Source organism: Scyliorhinus torazame, chromosome 18, assembly GCF_047496885.1.
Source record: "Scyliorhinus torazame isolate Kashiwa2021f chromosome 18, sScyTor2.1, whole genome shotgun sequence".
In the NCBI taxonomy this organism is placed as follows: domain Eukaryota; kingdom Metazoa; phylum Chordata; class Chondrichthyes; order Carcharhiniformes; family Scyliorhinidae; genus Scyliorhinus; species Scyliorhinus torazame.
In genome coordinates this window covers 18,321,386-18,335,618 of record NC_092724.1, presented here as the reverse complement: position 1 = coordinate 18,335,618, position 14,233 = coordinate 18,321,386, and the positions used below count along the sequence as shown (strand labels likewise).

General features: G+C 47.5%; 1 protein-coding gene across 1 annotated transcript in view; it reads left to right on the top strand.

Moving 5' to 3' along the window:
- abhd8a (abhydrolase domain containing 8a) overlaps nucleotides 1-14,233 on the top strand; it is a 60,575-nt gene that overhangs the window by 17,994 nt on the left and 28,348 nt on the right. The window contains exons 2-5 of the mRNA XM_072482265.1: nucleotides 3,117-3,893; nucleotides 6,114-6,284; nucleotides 8,727-8,943; nucleotides 10,874-11,037. Coding sequence (XP_072338366.1) covers nucleotides 3,117-3,893; nucleotides 6,114-6,284; nucleotides 8,727-8,943; nucleotides 10,874-11,037 — 1,329 coding nt within the window. The remainder of the gene's footprint in view (nucleotides 1-3,116; nucleotides 3,894-6,113; nucleotides 6,285-8,726; nucleotides 8,944-10,873; nucleotides 11,038-14,233) is intronic.

The following is a 14,233-nucleotide window of genomic DNA, read 5'->3' as shown; positions in this document are numbered from 1 at the left end:
GCTCAAGGTGACAGAGGGTGAAAGGTTGACATGGATGAGGGTTTCAAGAGCAGATGGGTAGAGGCATGAACAAGGCTGGACAATGTTATGGAGGTAGAAGTAATTCTGTGTGATGGAGAGTATATGGGGCGGGATTCTCCCACAACCAGCAGGTTGGCCCAACGCCAGCACCAAGAACAGTGCGAATTGGCTGCAGCATCTCACCACCAAAAACAGTAACTACACTTCAAAACGTACTTCACTGGCTGCAAAATGCTTTGGGACATCAAGAAAATGCAGGACACCATTGGTTAAATTGTGAAGAGCCATTCTATGGTTAATTAATAGCCATTAATAAGGGCTGTTTAGCACAGGGCTAAATCGCTGGCTTTGAAAGCAGACCAAGGCAGGCCAGCAGCACGGTTCAATTCCCGTAACAGCCTCCCCGAACAGGCGCCTGAACGTGGCGACTAGGGGCTTTTCACAGTAACTTCATTTGAAGCCTACTTGTGACAATAAGTGATTTAGGGGCTGTTTAGCGCAGGGCTAAATCTCTGGCTTTGAAAGCAGACCAAGGCAGGCCCGCAGCACGGTTCAATTCCCATAACAGCCTCCCCGAACAGGTGCCGGAATGTGGCGACTAGGGGCTTTTCACAGTAACTTCATTGAAGCCGACTTGTGACAATAGCGATTTTCATGAGGGGCTGTTTAGCACAGGGCTAAATCGCTGGCTTTGAAAGCAGACCAAGGCAGGCCAGCAGCACGGTTCGATTCCCCGAACAGGTGCCGGAATGTGGCGACTAGGGGCTTTTCACAGTAACTTCATTTGAAGCCTACTTGTGACAATAAGTGATTTTCATTTCATTTCATTTTCATTTCTATGGAGATTGTTACACAAATATTCCCTTCAAATTAGAAGGTTAAGGGGTGGCGCAGTGTCTAGCACTGCCGCCTCATGGCTCTGAGGACCCGGGTTCGATCCCGGCCCTGGGTCACTGTCTGAGTGGAATTTGCACATTCTCTCCGTGTCTGCGTGGTTTTAAGACCATACGACATAGGAGCAGAAGTAGGCCACCCGGCCCATCGAGTCTGCTCCACCATTCAATCATGGCTGATATGTTTCTCATCCCCATTCTCCTTCCTTCTCCCTGATCCCCTTATTAATGACGAACCTATCTATCTCTGTCTTAAAGTCACTCAGTGACTTGGCCTCCACAGTCTTCTGCGGCAATGAGTTCCACAGTTCACCGCCCTCTGGCTGAAGAAATTCCTCCTCATCTCTGTTTTAAAGGATCGTCCCTTTAGGCTGAGATTGTGTGCCCTGGTTCTACTTTTTCCTACAAGTGGAAACATCCTCTCCACGTCCACTCTATCCAGGCCTCGCAGTATCCTGTAAATTTCAAATAAGATGCCCTCTTATCCTTCTAAACTCCAACGAGTACAGACCCAGAGTCCTCAACCGTTCCTCATGTGACAAGCTCTTCATGCCAGGGTCCATCCTTGTGAACCTCCTCTGGGCCCTCTTCAAAGCCAGCACATCCTTCCTTGGATACGGGGCCCCAAACTGCTCACAATACTCCAAATGGGGTCTGACCAGAGCCTTGTACAGCCTCAGAGGTACATCCCTGGTCTTGTATTCTAGCCCTCCGCAACCAAATGATGTGCAGGTTAGGTGGGTGGATTGGCCATGCTAAATTGCCCCTTAATTGGAAAAAAGAATTGGGTCTAAATTTATATATATAAAAAAATTAAAAATTAGAAGCTTGAAGGGGAGATTTGATTGGAGCTTTCAAGATAATAAGGTGAACTGAAAGGGGCGATAGAAATTTGGCATGTCTGCATCGACTCTTACAAACGTCTACAGATGTGCCATAGAGACCATCCTATCCGGCTGCATTACAGCCTGGTATGGCAACTGCTCGGCCCAAGATCGCAAGAAACTGCAGAGTGTGGTAAACGCAGCCCAACGCATCACACAAACTTGCCACCCCCACATTGATTCTGTATCCTCCTCCCGCTGCCTCAGGAAGGCAGACAGCATTATCAGAGACTCCTCCCACTCAGGCATTGCCTTCTTCCAGAACCTTCCATCAGGCAGAAGATACAGAAGTCTAAAGATCCGCACATCCAGGCATAGGAACAACTTCTTCCCCACAGCTACTAGACTCCTCAACAACTCCCCCTCGGACTGATCTGTTCCCTGTAAGAACACTATTCACGACGCCCTATGCTGCTCTTGTTTGGCCCTTGTTCTGCACTGTAACCAATCAATATTTGTTGATGTACCATTTGTCAATGTTCTCTGTTGATTATTCTTTTTTGTCTGCTATGTACGTACTGTGTACGTTCCCTTGGCCGCAGAAAAATACTTTGCACTGTATTCCGGTACATGTGACAATAAATATCAATCAATCAATCAATCAATCGCTAAACTATTTTGTTGGTTGGGAAGTCTAGAATTAATGGACATGGTCTAAAAATTAGAGGCAGATCTTTTAGGGGTGAAATTTGGAAACAGTTCCACACTCAAAGGGTGGTAGAAATCCGGAACTCCATTTGACAAATGGCAGTTGCTGCGAGATCAATTGTTAACTGTAAATCTGAGATTGATGGAATTTTGTTAACCAATATATGAAGGGATACAGAGCAAAGGTGGGTATATAGAGTCAGCTCACGGAGCAGCCATGATGTCATTGCATGGCGGGACAGATGCGAGGGGCTGAATGGCCTCCTATTCCTATATTCATGTGCTATAGAAATGCAAGCTGAACAAAAAGAGAGCCTTGCATTTGTTCAGGGGCGACACAGTGGTTAGCACTGCTGCCTCACAACGCCAGGGATATGGGTTTAATTCCAACCTTGGGTGACTGTCTGTGTGGAGTCTGCATGTTTGCGTAGGTTTCCTCCGGGTGCTCCGATTTCCTTCCACAGTCCAAAGATCTGCAGGTTAGGCGGGTTTGCTGTGCTAAATTACCCCTTAACGCGCAAAATGATAGGTGTGGTTACTGGGTTATGGGGATAGGGTGGGGGCGTGGTGCAGACTCGATTTGCTGAATGGCCTCCTTCTGCACTGGCAGTAGAAAGTCTGAAAAGCTCAGCTAACATTGTCTCTATCTCCTCTCTTCTGCCCTTCTAAGGTCCAACATGTTGACGAGCATAACGGATGGGATCATGTGCTGCATCACCGGCAGGACTCTGAATGTGGTGGGAGCCATTGACAGCGTGGAGTCCAGCAACGGCTACGATTACGTCGAGGTGAAGCCCGGCCGGGTGCTGCGAGTCAAACACATTGTGCCGAGCCGAACACCGGCAGAGGAGGAGAAACCGGTGGAGGAGGAGGGGGAGGATGAGGAGCCATCCGGCAAAGGCGTGGTGCACTGCAAGCGCAAGATCTCGGTCTATCGCAACGGACAGGTGGTGATCGAGAACCTCGGTGATGTCATTCGCTCCGAGATCCTACACTGCCAGAACGGTAACACCGACCCCAGCAGCAGGGTGGAGATTGAGCTCTCCGATGCCAACGCCACCTCGTCCCAGGACAACAGCACCAACACCTGTGCCAACGGCGGTGCTGTCCCAGAGCAGGGCACGGCTAAGCGGCGCAAACGCAAACCGAAAAAGACGGTGATGATCGACTGCAAGAAGCGAATCACCAGCTGCAAGGGCACCCACTCTGACGTGGCACTCTTTTTCATCCATGGCGTGGGGGGCTCGCTAGACATTTGGAAAGAGCAGCTGGACTTCTTCGGCAAGCTGGGTTACGAGGTGGTGGCCCCGGATCTTGCTGGGCACGGCTCCAGCACTGCGCCAAAGATTGGCGCCGCTTACACTTTCTACGCACTAGCGGAGGACATGAGAGCCATCTTCAAACGCTATGGGAAGAAACGTAATATCCTGATTGGACACTCTTATGGGTATGTTTATAAAGAAGCATTTAAGTTCAAGCTCCCCCTCCCCCCCCACCCCAGTGGGTTAATTCGGCAATTGGTACTATGTCATACTGGGTCTTTACAGGGTTAGCGAGATGGGTGTTACCAATAAAAGGGCTATGTTTGACCTCAGTGCCTGAAGATGCAGGCATTATATAGTCAGCTGATGCTCTGTTCCGAGTCATTCCGCTTGTCACCATTGACACACTCCATCCCACCACCCACATCGGGCGCTATCTTCCCGAAAGGGAACAAAGTCTCCTAGCGAGCGCGTTTAGCTGCGCATTTCCGGCATTCACAGTGCCAAGAAACACATGAACTTGCGTTGAATAATGGGCCTGAACGAGAAACGCGTGGCCAAGGCCGCACATGACTCTGTTTTAGAGAGAGATTTTAAAACGGTGTCCCGATTTCCGAGGCCCCCAAAACAATCCCTGACCTCATTTCCCCCCCCCTTTCCCAAACACCCACGCCAGGCAACACTAGCCCGATCATGCACGTGCAAAAAATGCCAGCCTGGCACCTTGGCACTGCCCATGCCAGCTGGCATTGCCACCTAGGCACCCTGGAAGTGCCGGGGTAGCACCCAGATGGCACTGCCAGGGTGGCAGTACCAGGGTTCCCAGGTGGCATAAATATGCTCCCAAGGCACTGATGCATGTTAGCACAGTGGTTAGCACTGTTACTTCACAGCACCAGGGTCCAAGGTTTTAAAAAAAAATTTAGAATACCCAATTATTTTTTCCAATTAAGGGGAAATTTAAAGTGGCCAATCCACCTAACTTGCAAATCTTTGGGTTGTGGTGGTGAAACCCACGCAAACACGGGGAGAACGTGCAAACTCCACACGGACAGTGACCCAGGGTTTGAACCCGGGTCCTCAGCGCCGTAGGCAGCAATGCTAACCACTGCGCCACCGTGCTGCCCTAGGGTCCAAGGTTTAACTCCCACTTGGGTCACTGTCTGTGCGGAGTCTACACATTCTCCCTGTGTCTGCGTGGGTTTCCTCCGGGTGCTCCGGTTTCCCCCCACAAGTCCCGAAAGACGTGCTGTTAGGTGAATTGGACATTGTGAATTCTCCCTCTGTGTACTAGAACAGGTGCCGGAATGTGGCGACTAGGAGATTTTCACAGTAACTTCATTGCAGTGTTAATGTAAGCCTACTTGTGACACTAATAAATAGTGACACTAAATGTGACACTAATAATTTGTATGATATAACTACCTTGTTATTCTTCAGATTAGTGCCATGGGATCTTTTATATCCACCTGGGTGGTATTAGTTTATCATTTCATTTGAAAGACAGCACCTCAGAAGGTGCAGCTCACACTTGGTACTACACTGAAGTGTTAATCTACATTTTTGGTCTCAAATATCTGGATTGGGAGTCCTATCCCGATCTAGAAGCAAGGTTGTCTCATAGCTGACACATTTACTTTTTTAAAATATAAATTTAGAGTACCCAATTCATATTTTCCAATTAAGGGTCAATTTAGCGTGGTCAGTTCACCTAGCCTGCACACCTTTTGGGATGTGGGGGCGAAACCCACGCAAACACGGGGAGAATGTGCAAACTCCACACGGACAGGGACCCAGAGCCGGGATCGAACCTGGGACCTCGGCGCCGTGAGGCAGCAGTGCCATCCCAAAGGATGAGAGAGTAGAATTTATGAATGGATCAATATTTTGTTTTAATTTCTGGAATGTGGGTGTTGCTGGCTGGGCCAACATTTATTGCCCGTCCCTAACTACCCTTCAACTGAGTTGTTTGCTCAGCAATTTCAGAGGGCATTTAAGAATCAACCACATGCGGAATCGCATGTGGGCCACACCAGGAGTTACATGTAGTCCACACTAGGCGAGACAGCAGATTAGTGACCCTGATTTTTTTTTTTACAACAATCGACAATGGTTTCATTGTCATCATTAGACTTTTAATTCCAGTTTTTATTGGATTCACGTTTCTCCATCTGCAGTGGTGGGATTTGAACCTGACTCCCCAAGGCGTTGCCCTTGGACTCTGGATTGCAAGTTCAGTGACAATACCACGCTGCTGCCTGCCCCTAAATCTTGCTGGAATATATATGGAGGATTTTGGTGGGAGGAGAGGGGCTGAAGGCTGGAAGGGGTCCATGTCAGGTGCAGTTTCTGATGCATCCCAGCATTGTGTGCCTGGTGTCTTACTGGAGATATTTCCTCCGCAGGGTTTCGTTTTGCACCTTTCTGGCTCACGAGTACCCCGATCAAGTACACAAGGTGGTGATGATAAACGGGGGAGGCCCAACTGCACTGGAACCCAGTTTGTGCTCCATCTTCAACCTGCCCACCTGTGTCCTACACTGCCTCTCACCATGTCTCGTCTGGAGCTTCCTCAAGTAAGGCCAAGCTTTTTGGATGTTGTGGTGGTTTCAAGGTGATACCGTAGGAACTGGGTGGTGCAGTCGTGGGTTCGACTTTGACCTTTTATCTCCGGGACCCAGGTTCAGTCTAACAAAATGGAAGTGTACGCTGTCGGTAGGATTGCTTCCAATCACCAAAGATTGTGAAAATCAATGAACATAAAGGGCAAGACCGTCCGGCTGTTCATGTCGGCTGGATCTTGGGAAGCACTCTCTCCAGTTTCCAGAAGACCTTTGTGAGCAGCACAATACCTAAATTTGGTTTGAACAAAGAACAAAGAAACGTACAGCACAGGAACAGGCCCTTCGGCCCTCCAAGCCTGTGCCGACCATGCTGCCCGTCTAAACTAAAATCTTCTGCACTTCCGGGGTCCGTATCCCTCTATTCCCATCCTATTCATGTATTTGTCAAGATGCCCCTTAAATGTCACTATCGTCCCTGCTTCCACCACCTCCTCCGGCAGCGAGTTCCAGGCACCCACTACCCTATGTGTAAAAAACTTGCCTTGTCCATCTCCTCTAAACCTTGCCCCTCGCACCTTAAACCTATGCCCCCTAGTAATTGATCCCTCTACCCTGGGAAAAAGCCTCTGACTATCCACTCTGTCTATGCCCCTCATAATTTTGTAGAACTCTTATCAGGTCGCCCCTCAACCTCCGTCGTTCCAGTGAGAACAAACCGAGTTTATTCAACCGCTCCTCATAGCTAATGCCCTCCATACCAGGCAACATCCTGGTGAATCTCTTCTGCACCCTCTCTAAAGCCTCCACATCCTTCTGGTAGTGTGGCGACCAGAATTGAACACTATACTCCAAGTGTGGCCTAACTAAGGTTCTATACAGCTGCAACATGACTTGCCAATTCTTAATCTCAATGCCCCGGCCAATGAAGGCAAGCATGCCGTATGCCTTCTTGACTACCTTCTCCACCTGTGTTGTACCTTTCAGTGATCTGTGGACCTGAACACCTAGATCTCTCTGATTGTCAATAATTGGCTCTAATTGGCCAACTAACCGGAAATCCCACGGGATGGCTCCTGTAGAAAATGGAAATAAACTCCTGTCATATCACAATGAGAGGGATTTACCTGGAGGTGATGCAGGGATTCATCCTCCAGTACATAGATAGATCTCCATAAATTAATACAGCAGTTTCCAAGACGAGGGAAGGCCCAGATGCTATCCTCCCCCTGTTTGCTGCTCCCATTGCTGCTGTAATTGTTCTTCAGCGTGACTGATTAGCCAGCATAACTGCTTACTATTCCAGTAACCCCCACTCTGTAAAGTGGATACTGGATGTGGATATGGTCAGGTTTAGTTGGGATACCTTGCACCCTGTCGTGATCTTTGGTCACATTTTCCATTATGAATTACCACTTTAACATTTCCTATTCAATTTTGCTATGTCAACTGTCACAACATATGTGCCATCTCTGACCACTAGATAGCGCTGTAAAGCAAATTTCTCTTAACTACCAAAGAAAGAGCTTGTATTTAGATGGCGCTTTTCACAATCTCAGGGCACTCAAAGTACTTTACAGCCAATAAGGTACAGTTATAAGGCTGTGTAGTCACTGTAGGAAACATGGCAGCCAACTAGTGCACAGCAAGCTCCCACAAATATCCATGTCAGAATGAGCAAATCACCTGTTTTAGACGTGTGGGTTGAGGGAGTAATATTGGTCAGGACATTCAGGATAACCCCTTGCTCTTTTTTTGTAATACAACTATCTGAGAGCACTCTGTTCAATACATCATCCAAAAGCTGACACCTCGGACAGAGCGCCACTCCCACTGTACTGCACTGGGAGCGCCGACCAGAATTTTGTGCTCCAGTCTTTGGAGTGGAGATTGAGACCACAAACCTCCGACTCAGAGAGTGTGACCAACATATCTGATACTCATTAACTCATTGTATAGAATTCCGTAGAACGTACAGCACAGAAATAGGCCATTCTGCCCAACCGGTCCATGCTGTTCTTTATGTTTCAGGTGTGTCTCCCCCATCCCTCTTCATCTGTTTGTTTATTTCCATTGCATTCATCTTGTTTCTCTTTAAATGCATCTATCTCACAGCTCACTGTGGGAGCGAATTCCTCTCTCTCTGGATAAAGATGTTTCTCCTCAATTACAGTTAGAATTATTAGTGATGGCACCTATCTAGTCTCTCCCACCACTGGAAATATCTTCTCTACATTTATCCTTTTGATCCTTTCATAACACTTGAGGTCGATTAGGTCACATCTCCGTTTCCTGCTTTCTATAGAAAAGGTTCTGCCTTTCTTGATCGTTAGAAGCTCTCAGTTCCGGTATTGTCTCTTCTCGAGAACTGATGGACGAGGCTGTGATAAATTTGCTCGTCTTGTTTATTAATCGATTCGCGATTTCTTTGTCTTTTTTGTCCTGGTGTTCCATTAGAGCGGCATTTGCACGGCAGGGAGCAAAAGAGAAGCAATTGTTAAAGGAGGGGAATGCGTTCAGGGTGACGTCCTTTGTGCTACGGGCAATGATGAGTGGGCAGTACTGGCCTGAAGGTGATGAGGTGTACCATGCTGAACTGACGGTGCCTGTCCTGTTGGTGCATGGAATGCATGACAAGTTTGTCCCTGTGGATGAAGATCAACGCATGGCGGAGGTAACAAACTCCTTCATTTCAATCAAGTTAGTGTCCCTCGGAATCAGCCATGGCCACCTTCCACCTCCATGACCACTCCCCTGTCTACCCCTGTCTCGGCCTCGTGCCTGCTGAGACCCTTATCCATGTTTTTACCTCCGGGCTTGAGTATTCTAATGTTGGCCTGCCTACCATCCTCTGCCCTTCATGAACTTAAGCTCATCCAAAACTCTGCTGCCCTGTGTTCTAACCCACACCAAGTCCCGTTCAGCCGTTACTCTCGTGCTCACTGATATACATTGGCTCCAGGAAGGGTTGAGTACTCGTTGGAGTTTAGAAGGATGAGGGGACCTTATTGAAACTTACAGGAGACTGAGAAGCCTGGATAGAGTGGATGTGGAGAGGATGTTTCTACTTGTAGGAAAAACTAAAACCAGAGGACACAATCTCAGACTAAAGGGATGATCCTTCAAAACGGAGATGAGGAGGAATTTCCAGCCAGAGGGCGGTGAATCTGTGGAATTCTTTGCCACAGAAGGCTGTGGAGACCAGTCACTGAGTGTCTTTAAGACAGAGATAGATAGGTTTTTGATCAATAAGGAGATCAGGGATTATGGGGAGAAGGCAGGAGAATGGGGATGAGAAAATATCAGCCGTGATTGAATGGCAGAGCAGACTCGATGGGCCGAGTGGCCTAATTCCGCTCCTATGTCTGGTCTTATGGTCTAGAAGCTTCTCAATTTTAACATTTTCACACACGTGTTCAATCCCTTCCTGGCTTCGCCCTCTCCCTGTAACCTCCATCAGTCCTACAACCTTCTGGGATCTCTGTCTCTCCCAAATTCTGGCCACTTGCCCGGTCCCCATATCCTTCACACCACCATGGACAGCCCAAGCCCTAACCTCTGGAATTGCCTCCCTAAAGCAATCTGCCTCTCTTCCTTAAAATCACTCCCAAAAACCCACCTCATTGACCTTTGGTCACCTGTCCAACCGTCTCCCTCTTTGGTTCAGTGGCCACGTTAAAAGTGCCGTATCAATTGAAAGCGTTGTTGCGGAACTAATTTAATGAAAGAATTGACACAAAGGGCTGAATGGCCGAGTCCCGTTGCTGTGTTTATCTTTCTCCCTGTGGCTAAATCAGTGCCTGCCCTGCTCAGTGTGGGCCTGGGTTTTACTGGAAAATCCCAGACTGAATCCCAGTTCCCAGCGGATTGGCTGGTTCTGCTGCGATACTACATCTCACGTCAGGTGACCCAGCATCTGATCATTCAGGGTTTCCACTCCTGAGGGCACCTCAGAAGCTCCTGCTGGAATGTACGTGGAGCTGGGAGGGATGTGTCACGGGACACATGTCCCAGAACACAATTAAAAAGCTTCCCGTTATCCCTAATTAGACTCTGTCATGAAACGCATCCACTTGGGAAGGACCAGAAGAACCAGAGGTCATCTGCCTGACCGGGGAGGAATGGTGGCATGGTGGGAATGCCACTGGACAATCTATAAGCCCGGGCTAATGCTCACTGGCGGAATTTAAATTCAAGTAAGATAAATTTGGAGTATAAAGCTAGTCTCAGTAAGGGTGATCATTCAACTAGTATTGATTATCGGAAATAACCATCTAGTTCACTAATGTCCTTTAGGGAGGGAAATCTGCCGTCCTTACCTGGTCTGGCCTACAGGTGGCTCCAGACCCCCAGCAATGTGGTTGACTCTTAGCTTCCCTCTGATATGGTCCAGTGAGCCACTCAGTTCAAGGGCAATTAGAGATGGGCAACAAATGCTGGCCTTGTGCCCCCACCACAGAGTTTTTACAGTGCGGAAGGAGGCCATTTGGCCTATCCTGTCTGTACCAGCCCTCGTGAAAGCTCAAGGGAGGAGGGCTGTTAGTTTGAAGGGCCAAGGTGCCCATTTAAACGTCGATTAATTCCCAATACTTTTTACCAATCAGATCTTGCTGATTGCGTTCCTGAAAGTCATCGATGAGGGGAGTCACATGGTGATGCTGGAGTGTCCAGAGACGGTGAACACGCTACTGCATGAGTTCCTGCTTTGGGAACCGGAGGTCGCTGCGAGCGAGAAAGTGGAGGCCAAACAGACGACAGAAAACAACAAGTAAATAATGCTGACAGCACGCCAATTTATCTGCAAACTTCGTGAAAAGTGGCTTAGTTCACGTGCCGATTGAGGGAAACCCTCGGAGATTTCGAACAGTTTGAGGCTGTTTGCGATGTGCAGCTGTGTTGCTAAGGCCATCTGAAGTGGCCAAGAGGATTTATCCTGTTGCTGGGCCTTAACCTAGGTTTTGGTCTGTTGGCACAGAGAATGAAAACTTGTACAATGTATATTTCGATAAATGGCAGCTAAATGTGGTGTTTTTTTTTCATCAGTTGTGTAGTTTTTTAAAGAAACAAATCACCACATGATCTAGTATATTTCGGCATTAGCCGAAAGAGCAAGGCTTCAGTGCATTGAGAGAACCTGATGTTTCCAAATCTTAAGGATTGAACTGGGTTTCCAGGAATTGGAGATTAACCCCAGGAATGAGCAAGCCTAGAAGAAAATCAAAGTGGCCATTGAGTACAATTATTTCTCTTTTTAAAATCATTTTTGTTTATTTAAAATATAGCAGATGTGGTAGGGCTGGGTGGGGGTGGCAAGGCTGTTTGACAGCAAGGGATCCTCCAATGAGGTCATGAATGGAAAGTCTGTTCATTTTGCATTTGGCCACAGGGGAGGAGGGGCTTCACATGGATGGACAGGTTGGGTGTCCAATGGTGAGAGGGGCAGGGTGGTTGTAGATCATGTGACGAAATTCCTCGCCAACCAGAGAGCACCACAAACCGGGAAAACAAAAGAATGGGCCAAAGAGGACAGCACGGTGGCGCAGTGGTTAGCACTGGGACTACGGCGCTGAGGTCCCAGGTTCGAATCCCGGCCCTGGTCACTGTCGGTGTGGAGTTTGCACATTCTCCCCATGTCTGCTTGGGTTTCACCCCCACAACCCAAAGATGTGCTGGTTAGGTGGATTGGCCACGCTAAACTGCCCCTGAATTGGAAAACAAAAATTGGGTATTCTAAATTTATATTAAAAAAACGAATGGGCCAAACATACCAATTCTGCTCTTCCTCGGAGAACTCAATGACAACATTCGTAAAGCATAGAATTTGTAGTCCCGAGTCGTTGGTGCGGGAAATCCAGACACATTTCTAATTGGTTGTTCTGCTATTTGCATGTGGACTGTGGGGAGGAGAGGGGGAATGTAAGCATGGCAAATTGGGACATTGTATCCCTGGAGATTTAAACCCCTTGCACCCAGGGATCACACCTATTTCAATGAGGCTGCAATTATTTTATTGTCGTGCAAAGCTTTTCAAACTCTTTGACTAGCTTTGCTCTGGTTTTCTGCCGGTCTGGCCACCTGGCCCGTTGTAGAATCGTGTGATGCCTCAATCTCGCATCATCGATATAACTGGCCAAGAACCCGCCCCTCGTAAAAACAGGGACTATCCTGAGCACTAGAAGATTGATGCAACATGACTCTCCTTGCATCTTGTTATTTTGCATTTTACACTGACAGATGAAATGTGCTGTTATATAATGTACAGAATGTTAGTTATTTACAGTATAAATTCAGTGAGTACTATTATGTAATATGGACTGTTATTTATATTATACACAATGTTATAAATCTGATACTATGGAATATATTGATCCCCACTAATGCCACAGTATACATTATTTTATAAAAATTATGGATCCATGGGAGGAATTCCGAGCGTTATTGATACTAGGATTTTAGTAATTTTAAACTGTCTTGATTTTGCCCTCTTAGTTCATATCATCACTTTGAATAGTTTCTAGTCTGTAACTCACTCTTTCATTCTACATATAAACCACACAATTCCCTCAAATAGATTTTGCCCTGTAACTCACTCCAGGGTATCCAAAATATAATCCAACCTGAACACCTTGATTGATTTCAGGCCTATAACTAACTCCCAGATATTCTGCCATTAACACTTACTCTGGGCCAATGTATTTGCTTCTTCATTTCAACCATTACCACCCCCGTCACCTTTTGTTCCATGGCATCTTTGATATTTTATCTCTCCTGCCGTCTAACCTTCTTGTTCCACCTGACCCTCCCCTCTTTTGCAACAGCTCAAAATCCATCACATTTCTACCTCTTTTCAGTTACAAAGAAGAGTCATACGGATTCAAAGCATTAACTCAATTTCTCCCTCCACAGATGCTGCCAGACCTGCTGAGATTTTCCAGCACCTCCTGTTTTTATTCCTGATATGTTATTGTCTGTATAAACCACCAGAATCCTTCAATTTAAAGCCAGCCAGTAACTTGTGTCGGGGTATTCATTATTCTAAAGATAAACCACTCAAACCCCTTGATTAAATTCCAGCGTAACTAATTCTTAAGTACCTGTAATTTCTTTTTAGAAAATATTTTATGAAGGCATTTATAATTTTAATAATTTTAACCATCAGGTATCAACAAAAGAACAAAACAATAAATACCTGCAATTCTATATATAAATCACTTGAATCTCCGGATTAGATTCCAGCCGAAATCTCACTCCAGGGTTTCTGTTATTCCGTATATTTGTTTGATTTTTAACAATGTTAGATTCATCTCCAGAATTGAGGGTAAAAAGTGAGGGGGCAGACAAAAACGCTTCAATTTGGGAAAAAACAGAATGATTATTTTTAGTCTCAATTGGTAATAACAATTGCCGAGCGCAAAACATCCACAGTTTAAGAAATAAAATGGCTACAAAATTGGAAATATGAACGTACATTCACTGAACCCAGAGATAAGACATCAGGGGCGGAATTCTCCCATCGGGCGGCTAAGTGCCGACGCCAGAGTAAAAACGGGAGTGTTTTACTCCGGTGTTGGTGCCCGTTCCGGGACCCCATTCTGTGGCCTACAGGGGGGCTAGGACAGCCCCATTCTGTGGCCTACAGCGCTGCAGCTGCCGATCCCGGCGTGAACCCGGCGCCACCGGGTCCGCGCATGCGCAGTTGGGCCGGCGCCAACTAGCGCATGCGCAGTGGCCTTCTTCCCCACGCTGGCCCCGACGCCAAATGGCGCAGGGGTACTGGAGCCGGCGCGGAGGAAATGAGGCCGGGGGGCAGCGAGGCTGGCCCGCCGATCATTGGGCCCCGATCGTGGGCCAGGCCACTGCGGAGGCCCCCCCAGGGGTTGGACCCCCCCCGCCCCCCTCACAGGACGCCCCCGGACCCTTCAACGCCGAGGTCCCGCCGGCTCAGAGGATGTTAGAACGGCGCC